Raw genomic sequence first — 20,542 nt, forward strand, 5'->3', positions numbered from 1 at the left:
CGACCCATGAACTGAATTAACTCGGGTAACCTTTCCAATTAACGTAATATTGAGTTTTATTATTTTTCTTCCTGCTTCTCAGAATAATGATATATGTTTCTGGTAGAATTGTGGGAATTAATTCTTCACGGTAGAATACTCCCTTTATTTCTTCTCTGGCTAAATCTTCCGAGAAGTATATGACAGCATTTTACGATGTATCCACTTTTCGGATTTTAAAAATTTCCAGAGTATTTTGAATAGTATATCCCCTTATAAAAACTGAGTTACGATGCTCATCCGTTATACGTACAAAGTCTCCAACATTCAAGATTGGACTGGTGGGTGGATTAACGAGAACAGCATTTTTATACATACTCGAGATTTGACGTTCAATGTTCTCTCTAGCGGTTAATGTGTGAACTTGTCGAGGGGTGCGTTCCTTTCCCAAACTTCTGACACTATGAGTCATTAAAGATGCTCCCCTTTATCACAAATGTAGCTGCATTCCTTAACATCCAATCTTTAACCTCCGCCATCTTCACATTTGTAAACCGTGGCAGAGATTCGCAAACCCTATTCACATACTATTAATACCCTTAGACTCTGTGTTATAAATAAAGCCAACTGAAGGACATCGTCATTTGTCCACTTGCGCCATACCTTTTCTCTTGGCTGGAACGTCCACCGTCACTATCCAGTAAGTATCATCTTAACCACTTTCGTTTTCTTGAACATGTAGCGAATATTAAACGGTAAAACCAATAAGATTCATCTGTATATCGAATAAGTGTTCATATAAAAAATGATGCGCCAATTAGAAGAAGAATATATTACAGTCATTATTTCTATCTTTCAGATATGGGGAATAGCACAAGAAGTGAAATATCCGCCGATGAAGTACCCAGCCAGGCCAGGAAACATTACTACTATGGCGTCGGGGTCCCAACTCAATTATTAGGAAGGTTAAAATGGGTCAAGACCGTGAAGAGGATGCAACAACTCCCACTGGTGACCCTCAACAATGAAATCCTGTACATGCTTCATCGGATATCCCTACTTCGCCACCTCTGCCGCCCACGACTGAGAATGAACAAGTGTCACAACCCATCACGGATGAACCACCTGGTCATGGTATGTAAATCCAACAGGATGTATTTATTTAATAATAGTTCCCGAGTCCATAGAAACATGCACTCTTTTTTCCCCGTTTTCCTGTTTTCTTGTTTCAAATACATTTGCAAACGTATACAAAAATCAATGGGTAGGGTAAAAAATATGTGTATATTTGTTCACAACGATTTATTTACCACATAAAAGACAGAGTACAAATTTGCATAAATTCAATACATTAATCATCGTGAGACTGCCTCATCACGCATCCCAATATAATGTCTACATGTATCCTTATGATAACTCGAATATTTCGAAACGTGTTTAAGACAAAACGAAGAAGACGTCCTAGTTTACCACTTCCGTTCACAGGGGATCGATTCTCACATGTCATCCTGAAATAAGTAAAAATGTGATATGATTCGAGGTGTGATATGTATACATATATACAATATATTATTAATAGAATGTGAATGAGGTAATATAAAAAACAAAAGAAAAATGCAGTTACCTCGGTTTTTTAATATGCGAAGACATTCCTTGTATGTAATGGCACGCTTACCCCCTGATCTCTAGTGTGAACATTTAAACTTTTTCAAATATTTAAAATAATATTCCGTTATCCATTTATTGTTACCTCTTAAACGAGTTAATGAGAATACATTTTGTATTAAAGACAATACTTTTTCGCGCCGCGGTGACTCACGCAATGAACAAAAAATGTAACGTAAAGACCGCATTTGTGCGATTTATCCGGTTGTATCTGTCTTATTATTGATAGATGCTGTAGTCAGGATGTGAATATACAAATTTAGAGAAGTCATTCGAATAAACTTTTGGATTTATACCGTAACCATCGAAAAAGAAAATTATATTTCTAGGTGATTTTCCCACGTAAAAACATACCCAATGACCGATAATATTAACGTTGGTGGATGAAGATAATGTATTAGATATAAAAACTAAAGGTTTAATTCTATTTTTTGGTAGGGTAAATAATCCTACTTCATCCGAAGCGAACACACCTAAATATTTAACGCGATCACCGAGTGAACCTTTTAAACTTATTTCAATTTTTTTCGTATCCATTCCATTTAACCTCTAACATCACACTGAATAACCTTATTCGAATCCACCGTTGAAATACCCTTCGTATCCCCGAAAAGTAAAATAACACAGGGGTTCGGAGTGCCCGTACCCAACCTGATCGATATTCGCAGGTTTGCCGAAATTTCCTCGGGCATTGAATCTTCAACATCTTCCATGACAAAATTAAAACAGTAAATAGCTCTACCATTTATAAAACTATCATAAGTGATTAGATTCTCACCGCCACCCCCTATACTTTTCTGTGTTTCGTGAAATAATTGCGGGATGGTATTAGAGAAACTACATTGAATGTTATATACAGTATTCCCATTAACGGTAATATGTATGTTATTTAAATCGAAAGATTTAAAATATAGACTTTTAGTCGCGTAATTACGCAAAAATGTTTGCATTTCAATCATGGCCAATGCGATTTTTTCGGATTGATCAATTAAAATCGAATTTTCATTCTGTCCAATAACGTATGTTTTATATAAAGTCTTATCAAATATATATTGTATAGGATTAACTGCTAAAGCCTCATTTAAAGCCGACATGGCGTTATAATGCGGGGTAACTCTATCGATCCATAAATTATCTTTTTCTAAATTTATCTCATTTAAATGCCCATCGGTATGGGCACCCAACACAGTTATTATTCGCTAATTCGAGTCTAAGCCTGAAGTCAATGGAATCCAGTAAATACATGTCTATAGTCGCTATATCCAAAAGAATTGGAAAATACATATGCACGCCCTACGTTTTAATGCTGCTCATAACCCGTGACTCCCACCTGCTGGTTTGAGCGAATGTTTTGGCCATAAATTGATGAGTTACTCCATGTGTTACATGACAATCATCGTATGAAAACCCTGCCCGACCGGTGGTAGGTAACGCCGAGTGCTTTATCATTTTAAGCATTTTGATATATGATTGATAGTTAAATACCAGGCAGGATTCCACCAAGTTTTCGTTCAAGAAAATAGAAACAGATTTAAATAATGTATTACTTATACCATTAACGAGGGCCACATGCATATCATCCCCTAGTAGTGTGCCACCTCTATGTGATGTGATATATAATGCTAAAGCTATACTTGACAAATCTAAGAAAGAACCTGCCACCCCATTAACGCGAAATTCGATATATTTATCGGTTAGAATTTGATTTACGGAAATATTGCTAGGTGTAAAATCCAGTCTTTCCTTCGAATTAACTGAAGTTTCAATAATTCTACGTCTATTTACATTCGGGAATGATTCTGATATACCCGTAATATATGAAGAAATAGGAACTTGATTACCAGTTCTGGGTACGTTAGGAACTACAATAGCCATATTTTGTGTTTATATATAATTTTAGATGAAGGGTAGAACGTGTGCATACCCGCTGATTGTCAATTGATGAATGAGTTACAAAAGATCGTACAAGTCCTTATTATATTTATTTCTAGATTTAATGCTTAAACTCTTCCTCTTCCTTCGTTTTTTCTTTTCTTCCACACTTGACCGTCTAACTAATCGTTTCACTGTTTTCCTTTGTTTCCTCCGTTTTCTTCCGGTACCGCTTAAAATTCGTTGTCCAGTAGTTTTGAGGGCTCTTATACCATTTCGTTTTATGAATTCTTTTAAAGGCAAACCATCGTTTACCATATCAGATGACACAGATCTGCCGAATTCTTTAACTGAAGGTTTTGCAACATTAAATAGAAAAGGAAACACTTTACATGCAATACCACTTATAGCAGAAAAAAGACCACTACCTCTTCTATGCCCTGGATAGAAAACAGAAATATCCTCAAATCCCGCCCCTCTTCTTAAAGGGTCTGATAAAAATAGTTTTTTAAATTCTGCCTCTGTAGGATGCGTGAATATCACTCTCATTACATTTTTTTACACTACTTTTATACTCTTTCAAAATAATTTAAGCAGAACTTCATTCCCACGTTCTAGTTGACTCGAGGGTGTGATTACCAATAAGGAATGTCAAGGGTGAACATTGAATTATATACATACCTACCCATCTATTTATACACACCTACTCTATTTTTATCATTGAGGTTTTATACGGAGCTGGGAGGTAACACTTGAGTCTTTAGTGAAATGTAAAAGATGTCCATTTTGATCCTTGATAATAATTGAATTCTGGTTCAAAATGTTCATGTTCAACAATTTGTAGACTATATTATATATTCTTTTTCCTCTACCACTTTCTAAAGTACAACAGTCCAATATATTAACTAGTCTCCCACCAAAAATCGTCGGTTGAACTATATCAGTATACTGGTTGTGAAAGAATTCTGCCTACAATGCCATGGAACGGGCTGACCCTAGCATTAAAATTCGTTATTTTGTAAACCAGAGTCTAGTTTCCACTTGCGTCTGCCATTTTGCTTTCATTATAAAAACCCTTATACTTAAGGATTCGCCCCGACCTCAGTAACATTGATATATTTATGCACACACAAACCCCAACCCAGAAAAATTAATGATAATCATCCACTCACCACTGCTCAAGTTCAAAGTTAAACAGCTGTTTACAAGGTCACTCCGGGAACAAAAAACGGGAAGAAAATCAGTTCGGAGAGAAAACTGCTTGAATCAGCATCCATTCACTTGGGCTGCCACTCTCTCTCTCTCTCTCTCTCTCTCTCTCTCTCTCTCTCTCTCTCTCTCTCCTCTCTCTCTCTCTCTCTCTCTCTCTCTCTTGTTCCAAGTACAAAAATGAAACTCACAATACCACTTTTCCCCTGTATTTTTACCACTAAACCACTAATGTCCACCGAATCTTGAGGGACATCTAAATAAAACACACTTTTGAGTAAATTAACACCAATAAAAAGAGAGGAAAAAAAGAAATGAAGGAAATATAAAGTTATACACTCACGTCTTCATAGAACCAAAGTCGGTACCTGTCCACACATTGCAACCGAGCGTAATTCATTCCAGTTACGCCATAAATACATAACACAGAAATACATCTTTACACTAAACCACAGCTAAGAAGACTGCCTGCACGGCCGCACCCAAGTATCTTTCCCTAAGTCAGCAATAAAGCAAGTTGCCTGATACATAATTCCAAACACTCCCCAAAATATGCCTAATCTATACAGTCTCTTCGGAGGCGCAACCTATGGCACTAATGAACCTTTTTACCGCTGCCACCAATCTCTTAAACGAGCTTTTAAGGCCAAATGACACTCGTTTGAGCAAAATGAAATAACCTGCTACTTGGCAACTAAACGTACCTAGTTCATTGCAGATCATTCTGGGAAGTTGACTGAAAATGCAAGCTACTCAAATAAATTCCCGTAGTTACAAAAATATACTTTTTATTTCCCAAATTAGCTAGCATTAAAATGAAATAAAATCACGAAATAAAATGGAATAAAATGAATTAACTCTGCCAATAACAATGACCAGAGGAAAGACATCTGAAACAATAGGTCTAGATATCCGACTATTTATCCGCTTTGACAGAGATCTTCTATTAGAAGAGTCTTCATCAAGGGGCAGAGCATACACGAGGGAAGAGTTCCTTCTTTCTGCAGAGCCGGTCTTCTAGATTATTCCCACAGAATGACCAGAAGGAAGACATCTGCAAAAATAGGTCTAGATATCTGACTATTTGCCCGTTTTGACATAGATCTTCTATTAGAAGAGTTCATCAAGGGACAGAGCATACTCGAAGGAAGAGTTCCTTCTTTCTGCAGATCCGGTCTTCTAGATTATTCCCACAGAATGACCAGAGGGGAGACATCTGCAAGAATAGGTCTAGACATCCGACTATTTGCCTGCTTTGACAGAGATATTCTATTAGAAGAGTCTTCATCAAGGGACAGCATAGTCGAAGGAAGAGTTCATTCTTAGTGCAGAGCAGGTCTTCTAGATTATTCCCACAGAATGACCAAAAGGAAGACATCAGCAAGAATGTGTCTAGATATCCGACCATTTGTCTGCTTTGACTGAGATCTTCTATTAGAAGAGTCTTCATCAAGGAACATAGCATACTCAAAGGAAGAGTTCCTTCTTTCTGCAGAGCCTGTCTTCTAGATTATTTCTACAGAATGACAAGAAGGAAGACATCTGCAAGAATAGGTCTAGACATCCGACACTTTTGAGCGCTTTGACAGAGATCTTCTATTAGCAGTCTTCATCAAGGGGCAGAGCATACCCGAAGGAAGAGTTCCTTCTTTCTGCAGAGCCGGTCTTCTAGATTATTCCCACAGAATGACCAGAGGGAAGACATCTGCAAGAATAGGTCTAGACATCCGACTATTTGTCCACTTTGACAGATCTTCTATTAGAAGAGTCTTCGTCAAGGGACAGAGCATACTCGAAGGAAGAATTCCTTCTTTCGCATGACCGGTCTTCTAGATTATTCCCACAGGATGACAAGAAGGAAAACATCTGCACGAATAGTTCAAGATATCCGACTATTTGTCCGCTTTGACAGAGATCTTCTATTAGAAGAGTCTTCATCAAGGGACAGAGCATACTCAAAGGAAGAGTTCCTTCTTTTTGCAGAGCCGGCCTTCTAGATTATACCTACAAAATGACCAGAGGGAAGACATCTGTAAGAATATGTCTAGATATCCGACTATTTGTCCGCTTTGACAAAGATATTCAATTAAAAGAGTCTTCATCAAGGGGCAGAGCGTACTCGAAGGAAGAGTTCCTTCTTTTTGCAGAGCCGGTCTTCTAGATTATTCCCACAGAATGACCAGAAGGAAGACATCTGCAAGAATAGATCTAGATATCCGACTATTTGCCCACTTTGACAAAGATATTCTATTAGAAGAGTCTTCATCAAGGGGCAGAGCATACTCGAAGGAAGAGTTCCTTCTTTTTGCAGAGCCGGTCTTCTAGATTATTCCCACAGAATGACCAGAAGGAAGACATCTGCACGAATAAGTCTAGATATTCGACTATTTGTCTGTTTTGACAGAGATCTTCTATTAGAAGAGTCTTCATCAAATGGCAGAGCATACTCAAAGGAAGAGTTGCTTCTTTCTGCAGATCCGGTCTTCTAGATTATTTCCACAGAATAACCAGTAGGAAGACATCTGCAAGAACAGGTCTAGATATCTGTCTACTTGTCTGCTTTGACAGAGATCTTCTATTAGAAGAGTCTTCATCAAGGGGCAGAGCATAGCTACTCGAAGGAGAAGTTCTTCCTTCTGCAGAGTCGGTTTTCTAGATTATACCTACAGAATGACCATAAAGAAGACATCTGCTAGAATAGTTCTAGATATCCGAGTATTTGCCCGCTTTGACAAAGATATTCTATTAGAAGAGTCTTCATCATAGGGCAGAGCATACTCGAAGGAAGAGTTCCTTCTTTCTGCAGAGTCGGTCTTCTAGATTATTCCCACAGAATGACCAGAAGGAAGACATCTGCATGAATAGGTCTAGATATCCGACTATTTGTCCGCTTTGACAGAGATCTTCTATTAGAAGAGTCTTCATCAAGGGGCAGAGCATACACGAGGGAAGAGTTCCTTCTTTCTGCAGAGCCGGTCTTCTAGATTATTCCCACAGAATGACCAGAAGGAAGACATCTGCAAAAATAGGTCTAGATATCTGACTATTTGCCCGTTTTGACATAGATCTTCTATTAGAAGAGTTCATCAAGGGACAGAGCATACTCGAAGGAAGAGTTCCTTCTTTCTGCAGATCCGGTCTTCTAGATTATTCCCACAGAATGACCAGAGGGGAGACATCTGCAAGAATAGGTCTAGACATCCGACTATTTGCCCGCTTTGACAGAGATATTCTATTAGAAGAGTCTTCATCAAGGGACAGCATAGTCGAAGGAAGAGTTCATTCTTAGTGCAGAGCAGGTCTTCTAGATTATTCCCACAGAATGACCAAAAGGAAGACATCAGCAAGAATGTGTCTAGATATCCGACCATTTGTCTGCTTTGACTGAGATCTTCTATTAGAAGAGTCTTCATCAAGGAACATAGCATACTCAAAGGAAGAGTTCCTTCTTTCTGCAGAGCCTGTCTTCTAGATTATTCCTACAGAATGACAAGAAGGAAGACATCTGCAAGAATAGGTCTAGACATCCGACACTTTTGAGCGCTTTGACAGAGATCTTCTATTAGCAGTCTTCATCAAGGGGCAGAGCATACCCGAAGGAAGAGTTCCTTCTTTCTGCAGAGCCGGTCTTCTAGATTATTCCCACAGAATGACCACAAGGAAGACATCTGTAAGAATAGCTCTAGATATCCGACTATTTACCCGCTTCAACAGAGATGTTATATTGGAAGAGTCTTCATCAAGGGACAGAGCATACTCGAAGGAGAAGTTCTTCCTTCTGCAGAGCCGGTCTTCTAGATTATTCCCACAGAAAGACCAGAAGGAAGACATCTGTAAGAATAGGTCTAGAATTCTGACTATTTTCCTGCTTTGACAAAGATATTCTATTGGAAGAGTCTTCATCAAGTGGCAGAGCATGCTCGAAGGAAGAGTTCCTTCTTTCTGCAGAGCCAGTCTTCTAGATTATTCCCACAGAATGACCAAAAGGAAGACATATGCAAGAATAGGTCTTGATATCTGACTATTTGTTCGCTTTGACAGAGATCTTCTATTAGAAGAGTCTTCATCAAGGGACAGAGCATACTCAAAGGAAGAGTTCCTTCTTTCTGCAGAGCCGGTCTTCTAGATTATTCCTACAGAATGACATGAAGGAAGACATATGCAAGAATAGGTCTAGATATCCGACTATTTGTCCGCTTTGACAGAGATCTTCTATTAGAAGAGTCTTCATCAAGGGACAGAGCATACTCGAAGGAAGAGTTCCTTCTTTATGCAGAGCCGATCTTCTAGATTATTCCTACAGAATGACCAGAAGGAAAACATCTGCAAGAATAGATCTAGATATCCGACTATTTGCCCACTTTGACAAAGATATTCTATTAGAAGAGTCTTCATCAAGGGGCAGAGCATACTCGAAGGAAGAGTTCCTTCTTTTTGCAGAGACTGTCTTCTAGATTATTCCCACAGAATGACCAGAGGGAAGACATCTGCAAGAATAGGTCTAGATATCTGTGCATTTGTCTGCTTTGACAGAGATCTTCTATTAGAAGAGTCTTCATCAAGGGGCAGAGCATACTCGAAGGAAAAGTTCTTCTTTCTGCAGAGTTGGTCTTCTAGATTATACCTACAGAATGACCATAATGAAGATATCTGCTAGAATAGTTCTAGATATCAGAGTATTTGCCCGCTTTGACAAAGATATTTTATTAGAAGAGTCTTCATCAAGGGGCAGAGCATACTCGAAGGAAAAGTTCCTTCTTTCTGCAGAGCTGGTCTTCTAGATTATTCCCACAGAATGACCAGAAGGAAGACATCTGCAAGAATAGGTCTAGATATCCGACCATTTGCCCACTTTGATAGATATCTTCTTCTATTAGAAGAGTCTTCATCAAGGGACATAGCATACTCGAAGTAAGAGTTCCTTCTTTCCGCAGAGGTGGTCTTCTAGATTATTCCCACAGAATGACCAGATTGGAAGACATCTGCAAGAATAGGTTAAGATATCCTACTATTTGTCCACTTTGACAGAGATCTTCTATTAGAAGAGTCTTCTTCAAGGGACATAGCATACCCAAAGGATGAGTTCCTTCTTTCTGCAGAGCTGGTCTTCTAGATTATTCCCACAGAATGACCAGAGGAAAGACATCTGCAAGAATAAGTCTAGATATCCGACTATTTGCCCTCTTTGACAAAGATCTTCTGTTAGAAGAGTCCTCATCATCATCATGGGACTGCTACTCGAAGATTCTTCTTTCTGCAGAGTTGGTCTTCTAGATTATACCTACAGAATGACCATAATGAAGATATCTGCTAGAATAGTTCTAGATATCAGAGTATTTGCCCGCTTTGACAAAGATATTTTATTAGAAGAGTCTTCATCAAGGGGCAGAGCATACTCGAAGGAAAAGTTCCTTCTTTCTGCAGAGCTGGTCTTCTAGATTATTCCCACAGAATGACCAGAAGGAAGACATCTGCAAGAATAGGTCTAGATATCCGACCATTTGCCCACTTTGATAGATATCTTCTTCTATTAGAAGAGTCTTCATCAAGGGACATAGCATACTCGAAGTAAGAGTTCCTTCTTTCCGCAGAGGTGGTCTTCTAGATTATTCCCATTGAATGACCAGATTGGAAGACATCTGCAAGAATAGGTTAAGATATCCTACTATTTGTCCACTTTGACAGAGATTTTCTATTAGAAGAGTCTTCTTCAAGGGACATAGCATACCCAAAGGATGAGTTCCTTCTTTCTGCAGAGCTGGTCTTCTAGATTATTCCCACAGAATGACCAGAGGAAAGACATCTGCAAGAATAAGTCAGATATCCGACTATTTGCCCTCTTTGACAAAGATCTTCTGTTAGAAGAGTCCTCATCATGGGACATAGCATACTCGAAGGAAGAGTTCCTTCTTTCGCAGAGCCAGTCTTCTAGATTATTCCCACAGAATGACCAGAGGGAAGACATCTGCAAGAATAAGTCTAGATACCCGACTATTTGCCCGCTTTGACAGAGATCTTCTATTAGAAGAGTCTTCATCAAAGGAAATAGCATACTCAAAGGAAGAGTTCCTTCTTTCTGCAAAGCTGGTCTTCTAGATTGTTCCCACAGAATGACCAGAGGGAAGACATCAGCAAGAATAGGTCTAGATATCCGACTATTTGCCTGCTTTGACAGAGATTTTCTATTAGAAGAGTCTTCATCAAGGGACATAGCATACTCGAAGGAAGGGTTCCTTCTTTCTGCAGACCCGGCCTTCTAGATTATTCCCACAGAATGACCAGAAGTAAGACATCTGCAAGAATAGGTCTAGATATTCGACTATTTTTCCACTTTGACAGATCTTCTATTAGATGAGTCTTAATCAAGGGACATAGCATACTCGAAGGAAGAGTTCCTTCTTTCGCAGAGCCAGTCTTCTAGATTATTCCCACAGAATGACCAGAAGGAAGACATCTGCAAGAATAGGTCTAGATATCCGACTATTTGTCCGCTTTGACAGAGATCTTCATTAGAAAAGTCTCATCAAGGGGCAGAGCATACTTGAAGGAAGAGTTCCTTCTTTCTGCAGAGCGGCTTTAGATTATTCCCACAGAATTGGACCAGAGGGAAGACAGCTGCAAGAGTTGGTCTCCGATATCCGGACTATTGCCCCTTTGACAAAGATCTTCTGTTAGGAAGAGTCCTCCATCATGGGGACATAGCATTACTCGAAGGAAGATTTCCTTCTTTCGCAGAGCCGCCTTCTAGATTCCACAGAAAGGACCAGAGGGAAGACATCTGCAAGAATAGTTCTAGACATTCAATTATTTGCCCGCTTTGACAGAGATATTCTATTAGAAGTCTTCATCAAGGGACATAGCATATTCGAAGGAAGAGTTCCTTCTTTCTGCAGAGCCGGTCTTCTAGATTATTCCCACAGAATGACCAGAAGGAAGACATCTGCAAGAATAGGTCTAGATATCCGACTATTTGCCCGCTTTGACAGAGATCTTTTATTAGAAGTGTCTTCATCAAGGGACATAGCATACTCGAAGGAAGAGTTCCTTCTTTCTGCAGAGTCGGTCTTCTAGATTATACCTACAGAATGACCATAATGAAGATATCTGCTAGAATAGTTCTAGATATCAGAGTATTTGCCCGCTTTGAAAAGATATTTTATTAGAAGAGTCTTCATCAAGGGGCAGAGCATACTCGAAGGAAAAGTTCCTTCTTTCTGCAGAGCTGGTCTTCTAGATTATTCCCACAGAATGACCAGAAGGAAGACATCTGCAAGAATAGGTCTAGATATCCGACCATTTGCCCGCTTTGATAGATATCTTCTTCTATTAGAAGAGTCTTCATCAAGGGACATAGCATACTCGAAGTAAGAGTTCCTTCTTTCCGCAGAGGTGGTCTTCTAGATTATTCCCACAGAATGACCAGATTGGAAGACATCTGCAAGAATAGGTTAAGATATCCTACTATTTGTCCACTTTGACAGAGATCTTCTATTAGAAGAGTCTTCTTCAAGGGACATAGCATACCCAAAGGATGAGTTCCTTCTTTCTGCAGAGCTGGTCTTCTAGATTATTCCCACAGAATGACCAGAAGGAAGACATCTGCAAGAATAGGTCTAGATATCCGACTATTTGCCCGCTTTGACAGAGATTTTCTATTAGAAGAGTCTTCATCAGGGGACATAGCATACACGAAGGAAGAGTTCCTTCTTTCTGCAGAGCCGGTTTTCTAGATTATTCCCACAGAATGACCAGAAGGAAGACATCTGCAAGAATAGGTCTAGATATCCGACTATTTGCCCGCTTTGACAGAGATTTTCTATTAGAAGAGTCTTCATCAGGGGACATAGCATACACGAAGGAAGAGTTCCTTCTTTCTGCAGAGCCGGTTTTCTAGATTATTCCCACAGAATGACCATGACCAGAAGGAAGACATCTGCAAGAATAGGTCTAGATATCCGACTATTTGCCCGCTTAGATAGAGATTTTCCATTATAAGAATCTCCATCAAGGGACATAGCATACACGAAGGAAGAGTTCCTTCTTCCTGCAGAGCCGGTCTTCTAGATTATTCCCACAGAATGACCAGAGGGAAGACATCTGCAAGAATAAGTCTAGATACCCGACTATTTGCCCGCTTTGACAGAGATCTTCTATTAGAAGAGTCTTCATCAAGGGAAATAGCATACTCAAAGGAAGAGTTCCTTCTTTCTGCAAAGCTGGTCTTCTAGATTATTCCCACAGAATGACCAGAGGGAAGACATCAGCAAGAATAGGTCTAGATATCCGACTATTTGCCTGCTTTGACAGAGATTTTCTATTAGAAGAGTCTTCATCAAGGGACATAGCATACTCGAAGGAAGAGTTCCTTCTTTCTGCAGAGCCGGTCTTCTAGATTATTCCCACAGAATGACCAGAAGGAAGACATATGCTAGAATAGGTCTAGATATCCGACTATTTGCCCGCTTTGACAAAGATCTTCTATCAGAAAAGTCTACATCAAGGGACATAGCATACTCAAAGGAAGGGTTCCTTCTTTCTGCAGACCCGGCCTTCTAGATTATTCCCACAGAATGACCAGAAGTAAGACATCTGCAAGAATAGGTCTAGATATCCGACTATTTGTCCGCTTTGACAGAGATCTTCTATTAGAAAAGTCTTCATCAAGGGGCAGAGCATACTTGAAGGAAGAGTTCCTTCTTTCTGCAGAGCTGGTCTTCTAGATTATTCCCACAGAATGACCAGAGGGAAGACATCTGCAAGAGTAGGTCTAGATATCCGACTATTTGCCCTCTTTGACAAAGATCTTCTGTTAGAAGAGTCCTCATCATGGGACATAGCATACTCGAAGGAAGAGTTCCTTCTTTCGCAGAGCCAGTCTTCTAGATTATTCCCACAGAATGACCAGAGGGAAGACATCTGCAAGAATAGTTCTAGACATTCAATTATTTGCCCGCTTTGACAGAGATATTCTATTAGAAGTCTTCATCAAGGGACATAGCATATTCGAAGGAAGAGTTCCTTCTTTCTGCAGAGCCGGTCTTCTAGATTATTCCCACAGAATGACCAGAAGGAAGACATCTGCAAGAATAGGTCTAGATATCCGACTATTTGCCCGCTTTGACAGAGATCTTTTATTAGAAGTGCTCATCAAGGGGGACATAGCATATCGAAGGAAGAGTTCCTTCTTTCTGCAGAGCGGTCATTTCTAGATATTTCCCACAGAATGACCAGAAGTAAGACATCTGCTAGAATAGGTCTAGATATCCGACTATTTGCCCGCTTTGACAGAGATCTTATATTAGAAGAGTCCTCATATAAGGGACATAGCATACTCGAAGGAAGAGATCCTTCTTTCTTCAGAGCCGGTCTTCTAGATTATTCCCACAGAATGACCAGAGGGAAGACATCTGCAAGAATAGGTCTAGATATCCGACTATTTGTCCGCTTTGACAGAGATATTCTATTAGAAGAGTCTTCATCAAGGCACATAGCATACTCAAAGGAAGAGTTCCTTCTTTCTGCAGAGCCGGTCTTCTAGATTATTCCCACAGAATGACCAGAGGGAAGACATCTGCAAGAATAGGTCTAGATATCCGACTATTTTTTCACTTTGAGAGAGCTATTCTATTAGAAGAGTCTTCATCAAGGGACATAGCATACTCGAAAGAAGAGTTCCTTCTTTCTGCAGAGCCGGTCTTCTAGATTATTCCCACAGAATGACTAGAAGGAAGACATCTGCAAGAATAGGTCTAGATAGGTTCCGACTATTTGTACCCGCTTTGACATTAGATCTCTATTAGAAGAGTCTTCATCAAGGGACATAGCATACTCGAAGGAAGAGTTCCTTCTTTCTGCAGAGCCGGTCTTCTAGATTATTCCCACAGATGACCAGAAGGAAGACATCTGCAAGAATAGGTCTAGATATCCGACTATTTGCCCGCTTTGACAGAGATCTTCTATTAGAAATGTCTTCATCAAGGGACATAGCATACTCGAAGGAAGAGTTCCTTTTTCCTGCAGAGCCGGTCTTCTAGATTATTCCCACAGAATGACCAGAAATAAGACATCTGCAAGAATAGGTCTAGATATCTGACTATTTGTCCGCTTTGACAGAGATCTTCTATTAGAAGAGTCTTCATCAAGGGACATAGCATACTCAAAGGAAGAGTTCCTTCTTTCTGCAGAGCCGGTCTTCTAGATTATTCCCACAGAATGACCAGAAGTAAGACATCTGCAAGAATAGGTCTAGATATCCGACTATTTGTCTGCTTTGACAGAGATCTTCTATCAGAAGAGTCTTCATCAAGGGACATAGCATATTCGAAGGAAGAGTTCCTTCTTTCTGCAGAGCCGGTCTTCTAGATTATTCCCACAGAATGACCAGAGGGAAGACATCTGCAAGAGTAGGTCTAGATATCCGACTATTTGCCCGCTTTGACAGAGATCTTTTATTAGAAGAGTCTTCATCAAGGGACATAGCATACTCGAAGGAAGGAGATCCTTCTTTCTTGCAGAGCCGGCTTCTAGATTATCCCACAGAAGACCAGAAGGAAGACATTGCTGCTAGAATATGTCTAGATATCCGAATATTTGGTCGCTTTGACAGAAGATCTTCTATAGAAGAGTCCTCATGAAGGGACATAGCTACTCGAAGAAGAGTCCTTCTTTCTGCAGAGCCGGTCTTCTAGATATTACCCACAGGAATGACCAGAAGGAAGACATCAGCAAGAATAGGTTAGATATCCGACATTTGTCCGCTTTGACAGAGATCTTCTATTAGAAGAGTCTTCATCAAGGGACATAGCATACTCAAAGGAAGAGTTCCTTCTTTCTGCAGAGCCGGTTTTCTAGATTATTCCCACAGAATGACCAGAGGGAAGACATCTGCAAGAATAGGTCTAGATATCCGACTATTTGTCCGCTTTGACAGAGATATTCTATTAGAAGAGTCTTCATCAAGGGACATAGCATACTCAAAGGAAGAGTTCCTTCTTTCTGCAGAGCCCCCGGTCTTCTAGATTGTATTCCCAACATAATGACAGAGGAAGGACATCTGCAAGAATAGGTCTAGATATCCGACTATTTGTCCGCTTTGACAGAGATATTCTATTAGAAGAGTCTTCATCAAGGGACATAGCATACTCGAAAGAAGAGTTCCTTATTTCTGCAGAGCCGGTCTTCTAGATTATTCCCACAGAATGACCAGAAGGAAGACATCTGCAAGAATAGGTCTAGATATCCGACTATTTGTCCGCTTTGACAGAGATCTTCTATTAGAAGAGTCCTCATCAAGGGACATAGCATACTCGAAGGAAGAGATCCTTCTTTCTGCAGAGCCGGTCTTCTAGATTATTCCCACAGAATGACCAGAGGGAAGACATCAGCAAGAATAGGTCTAGATATCCGACTATTTGTCCGCTTTGACAGAGATATTCTATTAGAAGAGTCTTCATCAAGGGACATAGCATACTCAAAGGAAGAGTTCCTTCTTTCTGCAGAGCCGGTCTTCTAGATTATTCCCACAGAATGACCAGAGGGAAGACATCTGCAAGAATAGGTCTAGATATCCGACTATTTGTCCGCTTTGACAGAGATCTTCTATTAGAAGAGTCTTCATCAAGGGACATAGCATACTTGAAGGAAGAGTTCCTTCTTTCTGCAGAGCCGGTCTTCTAGATTATTCCCACAGAATGACCAGAAGGAAGACATCTGCAAGAATAGGTCTAGATATCCGACTATTTGTCCGCTTTGACAGAGATCTTCTATTAGAAGAGTCTTCATCAAGGGACATAGCATACTCAAAGGAAGATTTCCTTCTTTCTGCAGAGCCGGTCTTCTAGATTATTCCCACAGAATGACCAGAAGGAAGACATCTGCAAGAATAGGTCTAGATATCCGACTATTTGTCCGCTTTGACAGATCTTCTATTAGAAGAGTCTTAATCAAGGGACATAGCATACTCGAAGGATGCCTTCTGGTATCCTTCTTGATGCCTTCTGATATCCCACTGGATGCCTTTCCCCTCACTCCCTCAGCTTTTATTTGCTCATCCCTCTCCAGGTCTTCCCACACGATCCTGGACTCTGATTCCTTCCATGTCCTGTTTCCTTCATCCTCCTTGTGCCTGTCCTCCCCCGCTAATGAAGGTTGGCGAGTACGAGATTGAAATCCCCCTCTTCTAAATTCTTCCTGACTTTCTCTCGCCAAGCCAACAGCAGATCTATCACATGCTTGTATCTTTCTATCAACATCTTTTGATGACGACACATCAAAATTAGTTTTTCCTCTTGGTGGGCCAATTCGTCCTTTTGACGAATGATGCGTTGCAGGCGACCCTCCAGGGCATCCACCAGCCCCAAGTTCTCAGGGTTTTTCTCGATTTCCCTCTTGAGTTCTTCGTTCTTCGCCTTCAGCTCTTCTTCCAAGAGGTGTAGCTGGCGGTTCTTCTGCTCTAGTTCACACATCCTCGAGTCTCCTTCCCTCCGCATCTTCTCGTTTTCCCTCTGTAGTTCCTCGACTTGCTCTTCCAGCTTTGCCTTCTGTCTCGCGCATTGGAAGAACTCGTCTCCCTTCTCGTCACATATTTTCGATTTCTTTTTATTTATTAAATTCATCTCTTGAAGTTTACGTTTCAAGACGTCAATTTCCTCGTCCTGTTGGGTGACGATGCAGTTCGCCCTGTTCAGCTGCTTCTCAAGGTCCTCCGCCGCTGCATTGACTATTCGAACGTTTTCTTTCATCTCAGCAACTTCATCCTGTAGTACCATGTTCTCTAGTTTTTTGGCGCCCAGTTCATCTCGGAGACGTTGGTATCTGACTTTTCGGTTGCTGAGTTGGTCCTTCAGGTACAGATGCTCCTTGTCTTGCCTGGCCAGCTCTTGGCGCAGCGCCTGAGTCTCCGGCATGTCGTCGTAGTAGTTTAGATGGCGCTTCGTCGTCGTCGTCCTGTTCTTTTTATTTTGCACCTTTTTCCCTTCTCTTATCTGGGCGATGAATTCTAACACCGAGCTCCTTTCTTTTTGCTTCCAACGTTTGGCTCTGAATCTCCAGGCCAGGGGTCTCTTCCTTTTCTTCCCCTTCCTTCTCCTTCCAGACATACTAGCTTCGTCTTCGGCTTCTTCCTCCGTCCTGCCTTCTTCTAACCTGGCGAATTCTTCCGTGGCCAGCAGACAGTAGGCCGAATCACTATAATAAGCGTACAACGATTCACTAACAACCTCCTCCCTGCCCTCGTCTTCTTCTTCTTCCGAGCATTCTTGCCGTTTGGCCTCAGTTGTCCGCCCTGGCTTTTCTTCCACTTTATTCAGAAGACTCTCGAGCAGTTGTTCCATCTTCTCTCTCTTCTCCAGTTCTTCGTTCATCCGTCTCTGTAGCGCTGCTTGTCCCTCTTTTAACACTCCTATTGCTTTCCTAACGTCGTCGTCTTCTGTTCTCTCTTCTCTTGTTTTGAGTCCCTCTTTCGTCTCCTGCTTCGTCTCGGCGTTTTCATCACCATTTTCTTCTTGTTTAGAAACGCGGGATTTCAGTGTTTCTATTTCAGACTGCAGGATTTTGTTCCTTCGACTCTCTTCGTCGAGAGCTCTTCTCACCTCTGCGATTTCTCTTTCCTTCAGTGCCACGTCGAATTTGAGAGCGGCAATATCCTCCTCCTGTGGAACTTGGAGCCGCCTTTCGTCGTCTGCGATGATCTTCCTTAACCTCGAGTTCTCTGCTTCCGCGCCATTCGCTCTCTCCTGCAGAGTCAACAGTTCCATCTCGTCGGTGGCCAGTTTGACGGCTTTCCGAGCGATGTCAGCTTTCAGCAGATCGATTTCAATCACCCTCCAACCCAAGGCGTCATTCACATTGTCATATTTCTCCTGCAAATCTTTCATTTTCGCCGCCTGGTCTTCAGCCGCCCTGGCACTGGCGTCGGCCTCTTCTCTCACGACGGCGAGCTGATGGCGGTGGTCGACCTCTTGCCGAATCAACACTTTCTGGAGTTCATCGATGCGTTGCCTGAGAGCTCCCTCCTTCTCCAGCAATTTTATGTTTTCCTTCAGGAGTTCTTGGTTCCTTTCGGAAGTTTCGTCCAGATCATTTTTCAACTGATTCAACGCCTCGTCTGCAACCTCTTCACGTCCTTCTTCTACGATTCCCACCGCCGGAGGGGACACTTCCACGACCTTCATCTTGATGGCGCCCCTCCTGTCGTCTGGAGTCCTTGTTCCAGTCATTCCAGATTCTATTAGTGGACACAATCCAGCGAACTGGATTCCAAATTTATAACAATTGGTAGATATCACTGATCCAACTAGTTGGACCAGAGCCATACAACTTGATAAATAAACACTAAGATTCAGTAGAGTCATTGTGATGCGATATAAACTTTGATCTCGCTGTTCTGATGGTTAGTTGTTGAAGATGCCCTCTGGGATTCGGTGGAGACTGGAAGAAGGAGGGGGAAGACGAGGGAGAGGATGCTTCTGATTTCGATCCCCGCTCGGGGGCTTCACAGGATCTCTCCGTGTTACTATAATCATTGACTGAAAACGTGAAGGATTGGGACCCAGGGATACGAATCCAGATTCGTTGCGTTTCACAGAAGAAGAAGAAGAAGAAGAGAGAGAGAGAGAGAGAGAGAGAGAGAGAGAGAGAGAGAGAGAGAGAGAGAGAGAGTTGAGCGTTGCTTAGACACCCGACTTATTTATTTATTTAATTATTTATTTATTCATTCAATTATTTTTCGAGAAATGGCTTAATCATTCGTTAAACTTACTCAGGTTCGTCGCGGTTGTCAATGTGCACCCACCCCCATCCCACCCCACCCCCGCAACCCCCAAAGAGTTTTTTTCACTTTCCTGGGCGATCATATTCATCATTTACTTATCCGTGGGTAGATCGACACCCTCTCTCAACACTGTTGATAATACCTTGTCTACCTCTAGTGTCTGTTCACGTTTTTCTTCTGTTCAATGATATATCACATATCTATAGCTATGCATACACACACACACACACACACACACACACACACACACACACACACATATATATATATATATATATATAATATATATATATATATATATATATATATATATATATATTAGCTAATTTGATATCTGTTTTATTTTATCTTATTTCATTATTTATTTGTATATTTTCGTATATTTCATATTATAAATTATTTTTCTCTATTTTTACTTATTTTCCAATAATTCTTTACTTCTTTTTTATCATATATTGGTATTTATATCTGTCTGTATTTTTACTTATATTTTAGTCTTTTTACTATATTTTTTTATGTATTTTTGTTTGCATATTTCTATTTTTATTTTTTTGTAATTTGATTTTTTCAGGTGTATAATAATAATAATAATAATAATAATAATAATAATAATAATAATAATAATAATAATAATAATAATAATAATAATAGTCTAAAGCTGGAATCAGACATCAAAATGGCTTGTTTTGGCGTCATGCGTGGGTCTTGTGTTAAAAAAATAAAAAAGAAAATAAATAAATAATCAGGTGATTACGACTAGAGTACGCAAATGTACGATTACGACAGCATTATGTATACGCCGAGATGAGATTCACAACGCACGTAGCCGTACACGCCTTGATCTAGGCCACACCCACTGTTTAATCAATTAACGCCTTTAATTAATTGGTTCTTGCAAAGACTAGTTCGTTATCTGCCCTTAATTGCTTGTTAAAGCCTCTAATAATGTTGGTAATCCTGCTTCCTCTCCGGACGCGGAGCAACCATTGTTTGTTACCACAACAAACTTCGTCACTTCGTTGAGAACATTTTACGTTCTTCAAAGCC

The 20,542-nt window shown here is 40.5% G+C and overlaps 1 protein-coding gene across 1 annotated transcript; it reads right to left on the bottom strand.

Moving 5' to 3' along the window:
- Positions 1-16,862: 16,862 nt before the first annotated feature.
- Positions 16,863-18,941, bottom strand: LOC135222497 (golgin subfamily A member 6-like protein 25). Its single transcript, XM_064260580.1, has one exon. The coding sequence runs from the start codon at positions 18,939-18,941 to the stop codon at positions 16,863-16,865; it is 2,079 nt and encodes a 692-aa protein (XP_064116650.1).
- Between the last annotated feature and the right edge of the window lie 1,601 nt (positions 18,942-20,542).

This window comes from Macrobrachium nipponense, chromosome 3 (genome assembly GCF_015104395.2).
Source record: "Macrobrachium nipponense isolate FS-2020 chromosome 3, ASM1510439v2, whole genome shotgun sequence".
Lineage (NCBI taxonomy): Eukaryota > Metazoa > Arthropoda > Malacostraca > Decapoda > Palaemonidae > Macrobrachium > Macrobrachium nipponense.

What these genes read in the sequence shown, in the direction of transcription:
- LOC135222497 (XM_064260580.1), bottom strand. Translation starts at nt 18,941, where the DNA reads ATGACTGGAACAAGGACTCCAGACGACAGGAGGGGCGCCATCAAGATG.